The 20481-nt window shown below is 33.8% G+C and overlaps 2 protein-coding genes and 1 long non-coding RNA gene across 3 annotated transcripts; 1 reads left to right on the top strand and 2 right to left on the bottom strand.

The window, feature by feature from the left end:
- The first annotated feature begins 7716 nt into the window (after positions 1–7716).
- LOC7466453 (replication factor C subunit 3) lies at positions 7717–11324 on the top strand. The gene is made up of 9 exons (XM_002302190.4): positions 7717–8015; positions 8267–8483; positions 8820–8899; positions 8982–9141; positions 9698–9779; positions 10349–10478; positions 10576–10639; positions 10715–10783; positions 11021–11324. Exons 1-9 carry the CDS (start codon positions 7826–7828, stop codon positions 11118–11120), a joined length of 1092 nt encoding a protein of 363 aa, XP_002302226.3. The 5' UTR covers positions 7717–7825; the 3' UTR covers positions 11121–11324.
- Positions 11325–12648: 1324 nt separating this feature from the next.
- LOC7466452 (uncharacterized) lies at positions 12649–15824 on the bottom strand. Its single transcript, XR_002980013.2, has 3 exons — positions 15604–15824; positions 15032–15361; positions 12649–14767 (listed from the first exon to the last, which is right to left on the bottom strand). It is a non-coding gene; the product is annotated as an uncharacterized LOC7466452 (long non-coding RNA).
- Positions 15825–18004: 2180 nt separating this feature from the next.
- On the bottom strand, positions 18005–19839 carry LOC7466451 (NAC domain-containing protein 2). Its single transcript, XM_002300936.4, has 3 exons — positions 19568–19839; positions 19200–19474; positions 18005–18765 (listed from the first exon to the last, which is right to left on the bottom strand). Exons 1-3 carry the CDS (start codon positions 19728–19730, stop codon positions 18328–18330), a joined length of 876 nt encoding a protein of 291 aa, XP_002300972.1. The 5' UTR covers positions 19731–19839; the 3' UTR covers positions 18005–18327.
- Positions 19840–20481: the final 642 nt, after the last annotated feature.

Here is a 20481-nt window from a genome sequence, read left to right as displayed (position 1 = left end):
CCAATAACATGAATACCTTCCTTTTCATTTGTTATAAGTTAACTTTGAATCCTTCTCGTGGCGCAACAAGGGTACACTTAGAGCATGTTTAAGAGTGTGATTGTGATTGTTTTTCAAAGTATTTTTCACTGAAAAATACATCAAAATAATATATTTTTTTATTTTTTAAAAATTATTTTTGATTTCAGCGCATCAAAACGATCAAAAAACACGAAAAAAATATAAATTTAAAAAAAAATTATAATTTTTAAAAACACAGGTTGTACCGTATTCTTATACGAGTCCTTTACTAGTTTGCTTTTGAAATCATAAGTAATTTTTAATGAAGTTCATGTGAAGCTGGTTACACTTAATAATCAAGCTAATCAAGATAAATAATTCGTAAATAATAAATTCATGTACTCTTAAATCTATATATGTGTGTAGCTGTATGCGCGCGTGCGTGTAAAAAACAAATCCATAATATTGCAAGGATTTAACAAGTACATGTCAATAGCAACATTACATGCTTCATCGATCCTATCATTGTCTACATGACAAGATTAATCCCAAAATTTACATGTCATTAACGGTCCTTCATTTCCCAAAACAAAAGATTTACTAAGATTATCCAATACTTCAATGATGTACCACATTACTGGAAGAACATCAAAATTGACAAAATAAGTAATACACAATTACTGGACATATGGCATGGAGTCCTTTTCCCTAACCTTCTTTGATTTTGCCACCACTTCATTTATATAAAATTTGTTAAATAGCAAGAAAACCCTGATTTCTGGTTTTTTTATTTACTAATATAGATGTTCGGACCAGCTTGTATGCACATCGATTAATTCCACGAGCTCTGAAGTTAATGACAATACAAGTCTTCAGTGACCCTGATATCTGTGAAACTCGAACTAGTGACATCTAAGAAACAAACTCAATACCTAACCAGTTAAACTACACCCTTCAAGTTCCTATTCATGTTTTTATTTAGATTCATTAGTGCTACTATTTGATAAAGAAAAAAACTTTTAAACATTTTTGAGATTTCAATCCTAGTTTAGGAACCCCCAATCCCCGAATTCATACACAAAGTCACATCACATGAAAATCCATTAAAGATAACATTCACCAAAAACATCCACAAAATCTATAAACCATAAAATTCTAGAAAACTCAAATAGATAAATAGATTCAAACAAGCAAGAAAGCTAACAAACAAGGAAATAAATTAATTAAAAAAACTTGAAGACCACACCATTAAAAAAAAAAATACACGTATCTCATCTCAATTTCATTCCTTCATAGAGACCTTTAGGACCACACAAATACCCGGTCAGATCAGTTCTAATTCATTTGGTTTTTATCAGTGCGAGGATAAAATTATAGAGAACACAATAAACAAGAACTATACTCGCATCGATTTTTTATGTAGCTGAAAACAATCTTGATAGAGCAACAAGAAGCATTCAATATCTGAAATAAATCATTGAAAGTCATCTAATATTGAAGGAAAGAAAATCAGACGACTATTTTTCTAGCCCATCCAGAAACAGAAAATAAAAAACAAAAAGGAACAAGAGAAGGGGAAGGGGAAGTCAAGCCAAACTAGGAAAGATACTTGCCTAAAAATCATTGTTTCCCTTGATACCCTGTTTGAACACGTTTGATTCTATAAATTTATTTATTTTTACTTAAAATTAATATTTTATATTTTTTTTATTGTTTTGATATATTAATATTAAAAATAATTTTTTTAAAATAAAAAATATTATCTTAATATAAAAAAAATATTTTAAAAACAATCATTATCACACTCACATGCATCCCAAGCTCATTATACCCACCTCTCATTCTGTCTCCACTAATCATTAATAGAACAAATCATCCATGTCTGATAAAAATAAACACAAAATCAGTCAATATCATCTAATAAAAACTAAAAAAATGTAAAAAAAACAAACAAAGAGAGGACGTGTTAATGGCATTGAAAGGAAAGCTGGGAATGAGAGGGAGAGAAAAGAAAGAAACACAAACATCAATCTGTACCAGTCGGTAGGAGGGCGAGAAGCGATAAAAATGAAAAAATACTGTGGCAAAGTAGCCTTACATTGAAAAAAAAAAAAAACAGGGGCCAGGAGCCGTCCTTTACAACAACAGAGAAAACGAACAAGTAGCTAGCAGAAAGTACATGGGAGATGAAGAGAGTCTGGAGAAAAAAACAACACAACAATTGTGCAACAACTGTAAAAAAAAAGAGACCAAGAGTTTAGGATTCTACAGTAATGACACGCATGAGACAGAGAAAATTGACAGGTGCCTGGGAGAAAAAGCAAAGGAATGATAAATTTGTTTTTAAAAAAATGACATTTCTACATCAAATATTCACTGGGGTGGGTCAAAAAACTAGAAAAAAATAATTAAAAAAACTAAACTGTGAAAAAAATTAATTAAACCAATTAAAATTTTAAAAAAATCGATTGGTTCGGTTCCGGTTTTATAAGTCTAAAACCGAAAAAACCGAACCGAACAGAACCCAAACTGAAAAAAACCGAGTCAAACTGAAAAAACCGAGCAAAACGGTTTGAACCGGTTTTTGTCCTGAAAAACTAAACCAAACCGAAACTGGCCAGTTTGAACCGGTTTCGGTTTTTAAAAAAAAAATCAGTTTTATTACTTTTTTTTAATAAAAACAAAACCAAACCGAAAATAATCACCCCTAATATTCACCATGTTTTAGTTCCTTTATTAACATTAATGTACTTGAATTAATAACTTTTTTACAGTGCCAAATGGATGATGGGGCAGAGAGGCCGAGGTTTCACTGCTTTTAGAAACTTTCCAAGAAAGTATTACGTATTTGATTTAGGTGAAATACTGGTTATTTTCTTTTAACCTAGAAAAGAATGTCCATGCCATAAAAATTCTTCTAACTTCGTTATTAAACTTAATCTAGCAATTCAAATTTAAAAATTTTTAACTTGTGTTTTTTAAAACTATCTTTTATTTAATAATATAAATAACTCAGCATTCACAAAATTAAAAATCAATTAAATACCAAGATATCTTGTAAATTACAAACATTGTTTCTTAAATAAAAAATTATTATCATCCTAGAGGCAAATTTAAAATAAAATATTCAAACACAGTCACAATACTTTGTATATAGTTAAAGAAAAATATATTGATAAACATGATAAAAAATATATTAAAAAATGCATTAAAAATATTAAAAACTTAAATTTCATGTTAATTAAATTTTCACAGGTTTTTTTTCATGTCAGCACGTATTAATTAAAAAGGAAAGAGTTAAAATTTCCATGGAAATCTATAGTTTCATTGGCAAAATATGAAAAAATTGAATAATATTTTTTTACTATGTATTTAAATCTAAAATCATAACTTTTTTAAAGAACATAAATAGAAACAAATAAAATAATAAAGGTCAGGCCCCAAGTGGCCCAGCACACGTGGACCTCCCCAAGCACGTAGTCCTCCTAGCACAGGCCTGCACTCCTAATCTTTGTTTATTTATTATTTATTTTTATCCTTTCTTGTTTTTTAGGTAGGTTGTCTGTTGTGACAAAATACTTGTTGTTTGCTTCCTAGAATCAAGACACCAAAAAAGGTAGTTGAAAAATCAGAGGAGATAATATTTTGATAGAAAAATCTATCTACAGCCATTTTTCTATCCGAAAATACTTAAGAAAAAACCTTAAAAACCTATATAAATCCATTTATAAAATCAAGTAACCAAAATCAAATCAAATTAATAAAAACTTTCAGAACTTAAATCCATTATTTTAGACACTGTGAATGACCATAAAAAAACCTTACTTGTCGCGTAGAACCCCCTGATATTAAAATTAATATTTTTTATAGTTGTAATTGGTGTTAATCGACTACTTTCCTTTTCAATTATATTTTTAGGCGAGCTTCTTTTTATTGTTTTAAATTCAGGGACTGTGAAATTAAAAAGATTAGCTTTTATACCAAAATAAAAATTGTTATTAATGTGGAGCTAGTCACGTATTTTCTTTGGACTCTATACTATCGCCCGTATATTTAAATTTTTTGTATTTTTAGCATAATTTCTTCTAATCATGCTATAAAAGGGTTTGATTGAAATGATAAAAAAGTTTTTTTAAAAGTCAGATGATTCAATGTTTATACGAATAAGAAACTGACATGTATATTTTAATTGTTTTGTTAAAAACCAAGATGTTAATGAATGTTTCAATTATTATAAAACACGGGCAAATACTATCATGAATTTTATATATACACACACACATGTATAAATATACAAGTTTATTAAATAATTAAATATTATATTGGATTTTATTTTATACCAGCGGAGAAGAATTGCATCCCTCAGTACAAAGCGAAGACAAAAAAAATTTATTTTCATTTAAAATTTGGAAAAAGCTAAACTTTATGAAAGCTTGTTTAAGAGTATGATAAAAAAAATTTTAAAGGTATTTTTAGTTTAAAAATATATTAAAATAATATTTTTTAATTAACATATTAAAATGATTAAAAACTCTAAAAAAATTAAAAATAAAAAAATATTATTTTTTAAAGTATGGTCGAACTTCACAGTGAAACACTACCTGAAATAAAAGCGAGAAACATCTTCTTTCAAGGTGCGGAAACGGGGATCCCGAGTAATGTGCAATCCTTCTCCGGACTGTGCAGTATTTGGTATATAAAAAAATCACCTTTGAATTTGTATATTTTTTAATAATTATATTTTTAAAAGTGGTGCTGTATTGTTAAATTTAGATTTCCAGTATTTATTATATCTGTATTACTAAAACAACTGTGTTTTCTGTGATTTTTCACATTTCATATAAAAATAATGAAGTAGTTAGCACGACGATTAGAGCCTGATGGTTGTGGGTTTGTTAGTATATTTTCTTTTTTAAAAAAAAAAACAAGGAGAGAAAGAAACAACTTACTATATTTATTTACTATTTGATTTTGATATGATTTTTAAATATTATTGTATTTTTTTTGGATTTCAGTATTTTTTGAATTATTATATATTATGAAAATAATAATACTAGTAATAAATTGCTCATGAAAATTTGATTCAAATCATTTTTTTATTCTTAAAATCTTTGAATAAATTTTGAATATAATTTTATCATACCCATGTTTTTTTTTTAAGTTTTTAATCACATATAAAATATGAATATGCTATTTTGATATTTTTTGTTATCTTGCTTTAATAATTATTTTTTTTTATCAAAAACAATGATTTTAATTAAAAATATTCATTTACTAAAATAAATAAAAAAATACGGTAATAAAAAAAATTATTCTAATAGATTTTTTTAAAAACAACTATATTTTTTGGTTTAATAGTATAATATCAAAAAACCTACACGATACCTAATATTTTTTTATGATTAAAAGACTTCGCAGCGTAGCATTTGCATACAGGCTATTATTTGACTTTTTTTTACGCTGGACAGTGAATAAGAATATTACGCATCAAACTATACTAATCACATCTATCTGCATTGAAAAAAAAAAGCAAAGGAAAAAAAGTATTATCTTGACCCAACAAATTAATATTAGTTTGATAAAAAATAATCACGTGTCATCTTTTCAAATAACGATCTTCATGACTGTATTTTGGAAGAAATCAATACTCCTTGAAGACAGGGCGGAATTAGGAACATTTATTTATTTATTTATTTAGTATTTAAATATAAAATAGTATAATGTTTTTTATTTTAAATAAATAGGCTTTTTAATTATTTTGTTATATTAATTTTGACCTCTCCTATTAAAGCTCCGCCCTTGAAGGCCATAACGAGATGAAATATTCCCCCATTGAAATTTAATGACGTATCTGATGAAGCTTGAAACAATCTTCGCTGAAATTGATATTTCTTTGCTGATGATGTTTGTTTGAATGGGAGTTGTTACTTGCAAAAAAAAAAAAAAAAAACTTTACAATACCAAAATCAATTTAAAATCTTTAGATGACGAGAAGGTAAAGACAGTAAATGAGTAAAATATTTTATCCCTGTCATGTTTTGAGAAAAAGTCTACTTTCTCTTAATAAAACCTGATATTTTATATCTAAAAAACATGAAAAAACCTATATAATACGTCATATTTATTAATTGATTTCCAGTACTGAATTTTTTATATGCACGCAAGATGCAACAGCAATTTTATCATCAAAAGCTCTGGGAAGAAAGATAAGAAGGTTTGATCTAATATTCATGAAACAAACCGACCATAATATGAAGATTTATATTTCTCCATTATTATTTTATTTTATTTTCAGTTATTAAATTTTAATCCCCATAGCTACAAAATTTCACAAATAAGACATGTATCCTGTACTATTTCATGTCTAAGAAAATAATGGCTGAAAAAAAAACGATTTGTGATTATTCTTTAGGACTTCACAACGCAAGCACAATATTATCATAAATTAATTTTAAGAGAATGATTTGATAATCAACGAGCTTTGCTTCCTTTTTAATTTTTTTTAAAAATGTGAGCTTTGCTTCCTTTGTCATGGAATCACCAGACACGTGTAAGCGCATGTGATTTTCCAATTAAACTAAATAAAGGCAATCAGCGTATTTGATACAATTTTTTGATCAGGAAAGAAAAAAGATCTCAACAAAAGAAGTAAAAGCCCAGAACCGTTTCAGCCTGGAAAGCGGCCCTGTCTGTAATCATGTAAGAAAGGGCCCAGTTCCAAGATCCAACCGGGTCCATTTCCGGAAGTCTGGGCTATCCACTGCACTGGCTCAAACTCAAGACACCGGATCAGAATACAAGGATGAAAATGAGTTTCCACAACTCAAATTTTTTAACACGTATACAATACTTGTCGTTATTTATAGGTAAATGTTTTTAGATATTTATAAATTATTCTTTCAATTCTAGATATTAACATGAGTTTATATTATATAACTATTATTTATTATTATTTAATAAAAAATAAAATATATGTGTGTGTATATATGTATATTAAATAATAAAACTATATATATATATATATGCCTGTGTTTTATATCAATATTAAATATGTATATATAATATTGTATTAAAAAAATAATTTAAAATAAACATATCTATATAATATAAATATATATATTTCAAATTAAGTTCACGCATGTTTTGAGTTAAGGTTTAATAATATTTACACCTTACCTTATCTAAAAAATATCAACCAATTTATATTGAATTTAAGGTATGTTTGAGAGTATTTATGTTATTGGGTGTTTTTTATAAGTGTTTTAGACTTAAAAAATCAAATATATTTGAGTGTTTTTAATAATTAATTGTTGATGTTTTTTTTATAATTTTAATATGCTAATATAAAATATATATATTTTAAAAAAATTAATATGCTTTTTAAACAAAAAATTATTTTGAAAATTTTTAACCCAGGCGTTTAAGATCGTAGTAAAAATTATTTTTTATTTAAAAATATATTAAAATATTTTTTTAAATTCATTTACGATATCAATACTTTAAAATAATTAAAATAAAAAACTTAATTAAAAAGTGCTTCTCAATTGTAGCGATAAATACCTTGTGTTTGAGATAATGATGCAATTATTATTTTATAAAAAAATATATTTTTTTATTTTAAATTATTTGTTTTTAAATTATTTTAATATGATAATATTAATTTTTTTTTATATATTTAAAAACAAAATATAACACCTAAAATCTGCCTGGCGCCATCCCTTGCATTTTAACAGAGAAAGTTAAAAAAAGAAGAAGCCTTGCTCCCCCCCCCCCCTAGTAGTCAGTACACAGAGCGAGCGGAAAACCGAGATAGAGAGCAAGCGACATGGCGGAGGCGATCGCACTCATGGACATTGACGAAGAGGAGAACCAGAACCACTTATCGAAACCAAACAAAGGCAAAAAAGTCGTCGTACCCGCCACACCACCCGGCGGTAAAGCTACTCCCTGGGTTGAGAAGTACCGTCCTCAATCACTCGCCGATGTCGCCGCTCACCGTGACATTATCGATACCAGTTACTACCTCCTCTCTCTATCCAGGGTTTCGGTTATTTACACGCGTGCCATTTTTTTAAGCTAATTGGATTCTAAAATCAGGGCTTCAGCTCAAAATTCACTAATTCATAACTCTTCATCTAGGGTTCAGGGTCTAGGGTCAGATTCTGTGTTTTAGCTAATAATTATGAAATTGGTACTGGTGCTAGTGTTGATTTTTATTTTGTAAGATGTTTGTAATAACCTGTGATTTTTCTGTCCTTGTGAATAGTTGATAGGCTGACCAGTGAAAACAGATTACCGCATCTCTTGTTATATGGCCCTCCTGGCACGGGCAAAACGTCAACAATTCTTGCTGTGGCGCGTAAACTTTACGGAGCGCAGTACCACAATATGATTTTGGAGTTGAATGCATCAGATGATAGAGGAATAGACGTTGTGCGGAAGCAAATACAAGATTTCGCTAGCACTCAGAGCTTCTCTTTTGGGTAGTATTTGACTAAATGCACATGATTATGTGCTTTTTATATTTCCAGCCTCTTTTTGTCATTGCTATGTTACTCTATATGCTTGCAATTGTGTGCTTGGTGTTTTAGCGTGGCTGCAATCATTGAAGTAGGTTTTGAGTGGTTGGTGAGCTTTGATTTAGCTGTGGATTTGCCTTAGTAGGGGAGGGGTTTTGAGCTTGCAAGAGGGATACTGTGTTGTTTATAAGCATTTTTTCTTTTTGTAACTCAAAATTTGCAAGGTAGATCAGCTTGAAAAGCATGGCTCAATGACAACTTATTATTGGAGCTGATCACTAAAGAATTTTATGTTTGCAGCGCAAAGGCATCTGTAAAGTTGGTTTTACTTGATGAAGCAGATGCAATGACAAAGGATGCACAATTTGCCTTGCGTAGAGGTATGAGTTGATCGTGCACTCCATTCTTTCCCAGATTTAAGTTAATTTCCTTCCACTGACTTTTTTATCCTTTTTTGTGTAGTGATTGAGAAATATACGAAGAACACCAGGTTTGCACTTATCTGCAATCATGTGAACAAGATTATACCAGCACTACAGTCTCGATGTACTCGATTTCGATTTGCTCCTCTTGATCCAATGCATGTTGGTGAACGACTTAAACATGTCATAGAGGCTGAAGGGTGAGCATGATATTCCTTGTTCTCACGGATATCTGTTTCTATTGCTTCATTTTTTGTTCCCATTTTGTAGGTTGTAACCTAGATTTATTTTAGATTCTCACTTCTGTATTGTTATTTTCTTACTAGCACTTCTCACCATTTTTAGACAAAGCTCTTACTTAGTCTGTAAATCATTTCAGACAGGGGCTTGTATCTTACTTTTCCTTACAGTTGAACATATATAGCTTCTTCAAGCTTGAAATTATACTTGGACTTTAAAATGAAAACAAATGAAAAATTTGAAGGCTTGCTTGTGTGAAGGCAAAAACTGGGGTTGCCTTTTTGAGTCGTCTGCCCTGATTTTAGGGGTCAATGAATGATATGGTAAGTGTTTTATGTTCACAGAGGAAACAAGAACTCTAGCTGGCTTGTGAGAACTGCTTTCTCTTCATGTTTTTTTTTTTTTACTTTGTACTCTGAAATTCGAAGGAAACTGGGAATGAATAATAGGTTTTTGACTCATGCAATGCATTAGACTTAATGCAGCAGTACATTTAACGAAATGCTCCTGGATCAGGCTTGATGTACCAGAGAGTGGCCTAGAGGCGCTTAAATGTCTTAGCAATGGTGACATGAGAAAGGCTTTGAATATACTGCAGGTACTAAAATTACTTATTCTTTTTATCCCTTCATGTCTCTGCATCAGTGTGTCTGCATGGTTAGGTGATGGTGTGGCTATGTTTTTACATTTCTGATACATGGATCAGAGAATTCAGAACATTCTTCTTTTGATGTTACAGTTTTAAGAAGTGCTGGCTATTCCCAGTTTACTGTGGACATGGGACTAATGTGGCAAATGATCGTCAGTTTGTTTTATATATATGTTATCTGCAATTGTATTATCCTTTAATTGAACCTGACCATTGAGATTTTTCATTATTACTGTCGAGTTTTTTTCTAGAATATCGTAGAAATGCATAATATGAACACATGGATGCTTTATTTGCTCTGAGTGTGTGCGTGCATGCTTTACTGTAATTATGCAGGAAAAGAAATTCAACCCATAAGGCAAAGGGAAAGCTGAAAGCCTTTTATAATCCTTACCAAGGCCAAGGGCTGGGGCCCAGTCCTTCTGGCATGCCTCTGTTTGGCCCCAAATTTCTGTTGATTGTTTTGTGTTAACGAATCCAAAATGAAATTCTTGATGTTTTTTTCCTGATGCATGCAGTCGACTCACATGGCTTCTCAACAAATTACAGAAGAAACTGTTTACCTGTGCACTGGAAACCCATTGCCCCAAGATGTGCAGCAAATAACCCACTGGCTTCTGAATGAATCTTTTGCAGAGAGCTATAAACGTATGTATAATTTCCGTTTATGATTTGATTGTTTGTTGTAATTTGCAAATTATGATTGATTTTCAATTTTTCATTTTTCTGTACTTATGCTCCACAGGAATTTCTGAAATTAAGACAAGGAAAGGTTTGGCCTTGGTTGATATTGTAAGAGAAGTGACCATGTAAGTGCTATGCATAATTTAGGTACCACTCTGATTATTATTGGTCGATGTCATCTCACTGTATTATGCCAGCAGGTTTGTTTTCAAGATTAAGATGCAATCAGATATCCGAGTGCCATTGATCAATGATTTGGCTGATATAGAGTATGTACACAATTTTCTCACTTATTCCATTGCGTTTTTTCTTTTATATGTGGATTGATGCATGGCTTGGTATCCTTGTTTTGTAGCAAGGGTGAGCGCCACATTGTGCATTAAACCATTGCAGGCTGACATGCATATGCATTCACATCGGGAAGCTGAACACACATTTTACCCCATTAAAAAAAACAAATGAACAGTTATATTTTTGCTTTAATCTCTATTCCTATAATCTTGCAGATACAGGTTGAGCTTTGGGTGCAATGATAAGCTACAACTTGGATCACTTATTGCTTCCTTTACTAGGGCTCGATCTGCATTGGTTGCAGCCGCAAATTAGTTTGATGCTACTTTTGTTTGCCCTATGGTATTTCTTCTGAATTCCGCTCCGAGACATTGAATCCTTGCTTATGCAGTCCTCAAGTTATGGATATGTAAGATGTAAAGTTTGGAGGTACTAGCAAGTTAAAGTGCCTGCGTCTTTGCAGCTTAGCTTGTTTGATTGTCATATTTTTTAGTTGATGGCCACATCTTTTTTATTGCCTTTGAATGTCTGCCACAGTTCCAGTGTTCCCCATCATCTGTTGAGTGCCTTTTTCTTCTCTCACCATAAAGAGCATAAAACGAGAAACAGGATGTGAAAGCACAAGGAGGATAATCAAGCTAAGATGCTGTGGACATTCCGCTGCATGAAAATTCTTGGACGAAACTGACAAAGGATGACGCATGTGGTACTGCCCGTTCAAAGGGCAGATAGTCTTGGAGATTAGCTTCTGGTATGCTGCAAACTCTTAACTGATCTCTTAAAAAACTCACTCGGATTAATAATTATAAAATAACAATATCAGAATTTACTAGACCTCCTTTCCAAATTAACATTTCGGCTTCCTCTCTCTTTCCCTTTATCCCGTTTGATTTTCTGACCTCGTTCTGGACCATGACGTTAGAGAAAATGTGTATAATGTTTAGAATTCTTTTTCTTAAATCTATAAGTTTCTACATGAAAGTAAAATTAGTAGGCGCTGTTAGGGACCGGCATGGTTCAAGACATGGACTGTCAACTTTTCTTTTTCCTCAAATGGCGACACTGATATACCGTGGCCACAAGGTCCGCTACCAAATCGAAGCTTTACTTTTCACTCCCCTCATCTGTGAAGACGCAGAGACTTTTTTAAGCCTTCCTTCCTGCATATTTTTTCGAAGTCTTGATACAGCCGGATGTTTAGAGTTTATCATGGCTGTTAGGTGATTGATAGGAATGACAATTGTAACAGACTAGGTGGAAGCACAAAAATATTTTTAAAAAAATTAAAATATTTTTATTTATTTTAAATTAATAATTTTTTTAATATTTTTAAATTATGTGCTGATCTTAGAAATAATTTTTAAAATATAAAAAAATATTATTTTAATATATTTCTGAAAATCACTTTAAAAAAATATTATTTTTCATTTGCCGGCTTTTGCTTCTATGAAAGTAAAGGGTGAAGTCTATAAATATTAAATTATTAAAATAAAGCTTACTCTGAAGGGATACTCATTGTACATTTATATTTCACTACTCACTATTAAATTAATAATTTTGGTGTTGAGTGTTTTTATGTTTTTTAAGGCACATTTATCATTATCACATTGATGGGGGGTAAAATTGTAATTTTCATTTTAAAAAACAATAAAATTATTAATTTATCTTTAAAAACAAAATTTTTAAAACTTATGTTTAGAAACTTTTTAGTTTTTTAACCTTTTTTTTAGAACAATAAAATAACTTAATTGCTCTTCAAAACAAAATTTTTAAAACTTGCATCCATAAGCTTTTTTATTTTTTCAATTTTTTTTAATTATTATTATCAAGTTAGTCATAGTAATTTGATTTTTTAATAAATATAAAATATTATTAAAATAAAAAATAGTTGTAGCATGCAAATGATATGGGAGGCGCTGCGGTATTTATCGGTGACCAAAAAAGCCTTTTCATCTTGTCGCTAGAATCGTTGTGATATCTTCGCCCGTTATGGCAGAACAGATTGTTGCCGGCTCCAGCATTTTCAACACAGGCACGGATGTCTTCACTATGACAGCACAGATTCCAGAGAATATGTGCTGCACCCTCCCTTGCCTTCTGGGACCCTGTCTCTAACATCTGCACAAGATGAGGAATCCCACCACCAGCAATGATAGCCCACTTACTGTCATCAACCTGATCAGTTAGGATTACCAGAAAATAAACACCATATTCTTGATGCCGCTCACTGGATAATCCCAGTAATGATATTAGCAACTGAATCCTTCTCTCTTGCCAAAGGCATCGCAGATGCCTACCCTGTCACAGCATAGGCTGGTCAAAGTAAGTATTAGACACTCCTGTGGATCCCCAGCAGCCATTGTTATGAGCCCAACAAGGACCTTCTTTGCTTCTGCATGATCAAGACATCTTGAGAGGTAGATATTGCCACACAGGCTTGCCATGGCCTCAAGGACACGTTCCTGAACCAGCTTATTAATGCGGCTCCAGAAGCTTTACTAGTATATCCTCTATCTTGGTTGCATCAAAACTTTCCTCATCAGCACCAGCATTTTGCTCAAAGACCATCAAAGCATCGGTAATTGATCCGGTGATATCAGCAAATGGCGCAGCAAGAAGAGGAGGCTGTGATAGTTCTCCAAGATATAATATCAAGGCAGATATCCCGCCACAGATATTTGCTAGAGCTCATGTCGCAAGCCCCTGCAGAGCCTGGCCAAACTCCCCTTGCATGCACTCTTTAGAAGGAGCAACTATTGCCCCAATGAGAATGGTAACACCACCAGCATCTACAATAGCTTTCTTGGCCTTTGTTGAGTTTGAGGAAAGAGCTTCCAAAGCATCAGCAGCACTAGCACGAACAGAAATATCACTATTCTGATCCACAAGTTGAAGCAAAGCTTGCACAGCTCCAGAATCAATTACTTTTGGTATACTATCACCAAATGCCAACATTAGAAGGGCCAATAGAGAAGCTGCATTGGACTGGGCAGCAGCATTGTCAGAAGAGAGAAGACCCACGGGGATATCCACTCCTCCAGCCTCAATCGTTGCTCTCCAATAATTATCCTTGTCCCTGCAAAGATTTCTCAGTGCCCCAGTAACAAACCCTTGAACCACTTTGTCCTGCTTGTTCTTTGGATTAAGCTGTTCCCATAAGGTCGGTGTCACACCTTCTGGGCAAATCTTGATACCGACTTGATCATCAGAGACCGGCCAGAGGAAACTTCATATATAGCTTCTGCTGCAGCCTTCCTAGCCTCAATTGATTTAGACTTCAGAAGTGAAAGTAAAGGTGGTATGCACCCACCAAGAAGTACCTTCACTTGTAAACCGTCATCTTTGCACAAAGCACTGAGAGTCGCAGCAACATTAACTTTTGCTTCAGAAGTACCACTCCTGAGAATGGGTATGAATAATGGCATTGCTTGGGCATGAGAACCAATGACTGTCCTTGTCTCCTTTCTTGCTTTGGCAAGACGAAGGAGACAAGCTGCTACAAGTTCCTTTTCAGGTGGTGAAGTTATCCTGGAATGCAGCTTTTCAATGAAGCGAGCAACTGCAGCAATCGTATCTTCCACCTGATTCCCTACATGTAATCAGCCAATCCATTAGCTCATAATTAATTAGAATTTAATTCTCAAGAACTACAGGTTAGAGCAGTTAACACAATGATATATTCTTTAAATTAGATTGTTTTGAACTTCATTTCACTTACCTTTCTTTTTGGCTCAGTAGTAACACAGTTATGGCAGTGTGTTTCTCATAGCAGGAAGGGAATAAAAAGTTAACCCGAGACTAAAATATTAGCAGAGTGGTGTAGAGTTTATGAGCTAACTTAACTTGAGAGAAGGATACTAACTTAGTCTCAGAAGTAGATGAGGATGTATATTCTTCTGGTTTGGAGGAGGGAAACTTTAACATTTGCACCAGCACGTCACTTCAGCTTTCTTCTAGGCCACCTGCAATAAGTGGAACCAGTGTCTCAACTAATAAACTTCTGCAAATTCATTTATAATAGGCACACCGACCACTAACTCCTTTGAGCTAAAATCCCCAAATTTATAACAAGAAAACAACCCCAATTCTGAAGATCACCCAGAGTAAATACCCACTACGCAAAATAAATAAATAATAATAACAACCAAAATTTCTCAAGAAAATCACAAAATCCCAATTAGACTCGTTCCCATAGTTCATTTTTTAACTAGAAAACCAATACCTACCATTATTTTCCAACTTCTACAAATTTATGCATCCTCAGCTCTCCAATAACTACACCGGTAAAATTATGTGCACAAATACACTCATGAATGACAATAAATCTTCCATGAAAAAACACTTGGAATTGACAAACCACAATCAAAATGCTTGAAATCAAACACAACAGCTCGCCTCGCTCGCCACGCCAACAACGCAGATGCCAGAGTCACTCCCTCACTCACTTCTTACTATCCAAAAACAAGCCTTCTTGCCCCGATCATCACAATCCAATCCGAAATCTTGAATTATACGCATCAATGCAAGCTCCTTGGGTTACAGTACGAGCTAATTCTCTGTACAGATGTCACGTCTCAATTTCATTAAAAAAAATATTAATCATGATAGTAGAGATAGAGAAACGGTGTACGGAGATCGGATCGGAAGTTCATGTCACAGAATCGAGGGCAAGAGAAACGTCATTATCACGTCTCTCATCACTCGCTATATATAATTATTATTTTAGTATCTACGAAATTGTATCAATATATAAACAACTGCAAATTGGTACCAGAAAAAAAAAAACACGGTACGGTACCTGGAAGGTTGAAAGTGTGAGGGAAGAAGAAACCGTCAACGGAAGTCAAGAGAGAGGAGTCAGGGTCTTCTCGTTTCCTTTTCTTTTCTCTCAGCAGAGAAGGTGTCTTTCTGTTTTTCCTAATTTTGGGATTTCTGTTGGATTTTAAACTTAACCGTTACTGACAGACAGATAACTTTTAGCGCTCTGATTGGTTGTCCATGCTCTTAACCCAGTTTGTGTGTCATGTGACTATGTGAGGTTGTTTATGGATTGAAAAATAAAAAATTGTTAGAACATAGGTGACATGTTCCTGTTTTTATTTTAAAATTATAAAAATTCATTTTAAAAAAATCATTTTGGAATATATTAAAAAAGTTGTTAACCTGAAATGAAATGGTTTGAGAGAAAAAAAGTTATTTTTTTAGTATTCTCGTAATGATTTGGGATGTAATTTATTTTAATTATCAAAACTTAAACAGATTGTTAATGAATAAAAAATTAATTTTAAAGAATCGTTGTTTTTTCCACTTAAAAATTCCTTGACTTTATTCTACTAAAAAAAAGAGAGTAGTATTCTCATGAATAAATAGACCTGATCTATTAGGGATGGAATTTATTTTAATTATCATGATTTAATCAGATCATGAGTGAATAAAAATTTAATTTCAAAAAATTATTGTTTTCTACTTAAAGAATCCTTGATTCTTTTAGATTTAATTCTTGAATTATGATGGTTAATCAAATGTTGATAATGGTAAAAATTAGTTTTTATTAATTTCTTTACATTTTATTTTTTATCTTCTTTTTACATTTGTTTTTTTTTAAAAGTAAATAAAAGAGATTAATTAATAGGATACTTGTTATCAATGACAATAACATTAGATAAATCGGAAATTTATTTCATTTAAGAGCTCTCCAAGCTTTATTGAAGCAGCAATGCCCTTTTTTAAGTAGATGCGCTGTGAAATTCTTGAGGGGTGGTTATGGTTTCAAGATCTTTCTATCGTGAGCGCATCAACATTTCTTCGGACTAGAATATTGACTTTTCTCTTCCGTGATTGTTATGATTTGTTGTTGTACGAAGCACATTGGCGCAGCAGCACAGGGAGATGACAAAGAGTGCATTTATACTGGGATAGCATTCCGAATCAAATCCACGGACAAAATGAGATTATTAGAACTGAAGAAGACAACGATCATCCTGGGCCTATTTCACCAGCAAATCTTATTGTTGACAATCCACTCCTCCTCCTCTCGTCTTGTGTTTATGGAGATAAAATCAGTTCTACCTGCCCCTATGCTCTCGGAATTGTTCAAGAAGGTATTGGCATCCTGAAATCGAGCCAATATCTTAATTTCTCAGCTCTTTGGAGGCCACTTAAAAGAGCAGTATAGCTAAATCTGAGAGTGTTTAACTATTTAAATTTTGAATTTGTTTTTTAATGGTCATAAGTTTAAGTATTTTTAGGGTCATTAGAGGTTTATATGGTTATTAACTTTAAAACTTATAAAATTAATTGAGATTTATATAAACTGGTCTGGATACTGATATTAATTGAAAAAAAAGAAAAAAGAAAAAAAAAAGGAGCAGTATAGCTGTTGGGCTCGAGCAAATACAGTGAGGTACGAGGGTATAGTCATATAAAATCGGCCCATGAGACGCACAATCCGTCCGTCAACCAGTACAGCTGTCCCAACACCGAAGACCCTCCATTTCTCCATCCCACCATCGACTTTACAGTCGGTCACATGATGGATAATGACAACCACCTTTTAGTTCCGTATTTATGTGAATTATAAAAGAACTACCCGAAAATACATGATAATTTATTCTTAGGAGAGATTGCGTCCACCAAATAATTCATTACCCGCATATTTTTTGAACTTTTAGTTTTTGTAGCTCGAATTTGTTAAACAAAAGGAAATCTTGGTAAAAATGAAAAACAGTATAGAACTTCTACGAGGCAAAAGAGGTTGTATTTTTAAAAAAGTAAAATTATAAATTTTGCCCAAATAATCGATAGTAATTTCTCCCCGCGAGCCGCCCATGTGGGCGGCTCTCGCGTTCCACGCTTTAACAACGGGATGATATAGTACAGTCTAGTAGTCGACTGCCCCTTGAAAAAAAATCTCTGCGTTCATCTAGGAAAGGTACCCTTTTTTTCCCACCACACGCACACATACACAATGGGATCGTTTTTCCAGCACTCACATCCAATGGTTAAGTGGGTACCAAACGTCAACAACTATGAATTATCCAATATGAATAATCGATTGACAAAGCACACGATTTTTTAATGGTTTTGAACCGGTAAAACTCAAAGTGCAAAAGTAAAAGTGTCCAAATGCCTCGAAATACGTGACTGAACTGAGTCTAATTGCTTCATAAATAGCTATTAAAGGCTATTCTCACAAAAACAAAAAACACAAATTGGACATATATTCATATTAATTTTAATTAAACTACAATAAGTTTCCAGAAAGGCAAGTCTGCTATTCCAAAATATGAATCCAATTATAACCGCAACGACTACAGCAACAGCAACAAGGAAACTACCATAAATCTACACATGCTACTGCCCTATACACACCCCCAAAATCTAAATCCATCAGGGACCGTCTGATCACCCCTACTTACTCCAATTACTACATAACACTAGCACTCGCACACGCACACTCACAGACTTCAGTCTCGTGTTACCGTGCGATTTGCCCTTGACACAATCAATTCCCATTCTGACTTCAAAACGGCTTCTGCAGGTGCATAAATATATCCTGAAGCGGCGACATCTGATTATCCCCCTGCAACTGAGACGCAAATGGAATATCCATTGTGGCATCCAGGTAATTGTAAGGATTATCGAGGGCATTTACGTTTCCCCATTCCTTCCACCTAGGCTCACTCTGCACCTCGCACGTGAATTCCGGCGACACCACATGCTCCGAGCAGCTCGAATCCGTGTGCATCCTCGGCACGGAGTCTGACGTGTCAAAGTACATGTAATCATTCACCGTTCCTGTCGCCGAGGACGGAGCTTGTGGTGGCGGCAGCAAAACAACCTGCTTCTTCTCATCCTCCTCAATCTCCGTCGGATTCGCTTTCTTGACGCTAAGATGCTGTTCTTGCTTCTCAACTGTACCTTTCTTGTTGTATATGCGACAGAGTACCCAATCATCCAGCTGCAAACAATCAAGATTGTTATTATAGTTAAATGATAATCCAAGTCGGAGCAAAAAGAAGTATTTTCCAGAGATAAGGAATATTTTTCTTAACTGGAAAGAAATAAAAACGATGGCTTCAACTTGCTAGAGTGACAGCTAGCAACAATCACGGTCAGTCACTGTTGACACTTGTTTTTTTAACTTCAGTCAATTAGATTTAAAAACACAATTTTTGCGATTTTGATGAGATTAATCACGTCTACTTGATTTTAGGGATTAATCAGCATCATTCGAAAAGTATGTGATTAGGTTAATAATTGTTTTAAATCCAACTATCGTAATGAAAAGGCCAAAAAAGTCATTTCAACCTCGACGTCCATATTTGGAAGCATCTTCAACCATTAATAAATATCTAAACTATCCCTACGGATGGCCGAGATGACAGACCGTACCCTTAAGCTGTTCTTCTTGCGAGCCGAGCGATCCACGTCGGCTAGACGATACTCGTGCATAATCCAGTTCGTTTTCTCTCCCTTAGGAGCTTTCCCCGCGTAAAATACCAAAGCTTTCTTGATTCCAACTGTCTTCGGCTGCCCAATCGGCTTGTCGGCTCCCGTGGCTTTCCAGTAGCCCCTCCCTGCAGCACGATTCGGTCTCGATCCGTTAGGGTACTTCCTGTCTCTCGGGGTAAAAAAGTACCATTCCTTTTCTCCATACAAGGCTATACCTGTAATTTGACAAAACAGTTAATAAAACAAGAAAATGAAAACTAGTTTTTTGAGAAATTAGGAAATAGAAAGAAAAATTAAACCAAAATTACCGGGGAGATCCCATGGGTCAAACTTGTAGAGATCAATTTCAGCAATAATAGGCACAGCAATGGGCTGCGATGAGCATTTACGGCAGAGATAGTGCAGAACGAGCTCCTCATCCGTTGGATGGAACCTGAAACCTGGTGGTAACTCTAATGTTGCCGCCGTCATTTTTTGGCTGACCTTTTTGCCCTTCCTTCTCTATTATACTTGGTCGCTCTTCTTGTCTGCTGTAGATGGTCTAATGCTGTGACGGCGCTTGAAACTTCAAAATTCGAGGGAGAAGCATGAATTTATAGGAGAAATTGAGGGGCACGTGGCAGGGATGATTTCTAGAATACACGTGAGTGATCAGTTTTTTCTTTATTTTCCACTCTGGCGTGAGACGTGGCAGGTAACGAAGTGGGGATGCGTGCGTGTCAATGGCTCACAGAGGATGGGTGATTTGGTCACTGCTTACGACACTTGTTTTGGACTGTGGTGTTAGTGTAGACTGTAGCTATCTATACACCCAGTCGTCCGAGCGAAAAAAAAAATAAAAAAAATCTTGGTCTCTGGGATCTATCTTATTGGGACCGGCCGGGTTTTTATAAATCTCTTGCTTCTTAGCGCTCTCATGGATAGGGAGCCGACAGTTGAACGGTAGGTGAGTGTACACGTCAGAGAGGGGAAGAGCCACGTGCGAGTGCGAGTGCGAGCATGCTAGGACGGGTGATTTTGGCAATGAGAAAAGAGTGAGCTAAGGAAAGGGATAATGATTCAGTGTGTTTGGTGACCATGAACGTGCATGAATGAGTGCGAACAAAATTAAAATTGTTGATAAATAAGGGGGATTTGGTGCATCCTGATATGGTAGAAAAACACGGGAGAGATTCATGGTATTGACTTGTCAATTTAATTGATGTCCTTGCGAAACATGACG

This window comes from Populus trichocarpa, chromosome 2 (assembly GCF_000002775.5).
Source record: "Populus trichocarpa isolate Nisqually-1 chromosome 2, P.trichocarpa_v4.1, whole genome shotgun sequence".
Taxonomy (NCBI): Eukaryota; Viridiplantae; Streptophyta; class Magnoliopsida; order Malpighiales; family Salicaceae; genus Populus; species Populus trichocarpa.
This window is presented reverse-complemented; position numbering and strand designations above follow the sequence as displayed.

Coding starts and splice junctions, on each gene's coding strand:
- LOC7466451 (XM_002300936.4), bottom strand. CDS start 19,730: ATGACGGCGGCAACATTAGAGTTACCACCAGGTTTCAGGTTCCATCCA. Junction 19,475..19,567: donor TGACCCATGGGATCTCCCCG/GTAATTTTGGTT, acceptor GTCAAATTACAG/GTATAGCCTTGTATGGAGAA. Junction 18,766..19,199: donor GCAAGAAGAACAGCTTAAGG/GTACGGTCTGTC, acceptor GATTGTTTGCAG/CTGGATGATTGGGTACTCTG.
- LOC7466453 (XM_002302190.4), top strand. CDS start 7,826: ATGGCGGAGGCGATCGCACTCATGGACATTGACGAAGAGGAGAACCAG. Junction 8,900..8,981: donor ACAATTTGCCTTGCGTAGAG/GTATGAGTTGAT, acceptor TTTTTTGTGTAG/TGATTGAGAAATATACGAAG. Junction 10,784..11,020: donor AATGATTTGGCTGATATAGA/GTATGTACACAA, acceptor ATAATCTTGCAG/ATACAGGTTGAGCTTTGGGT.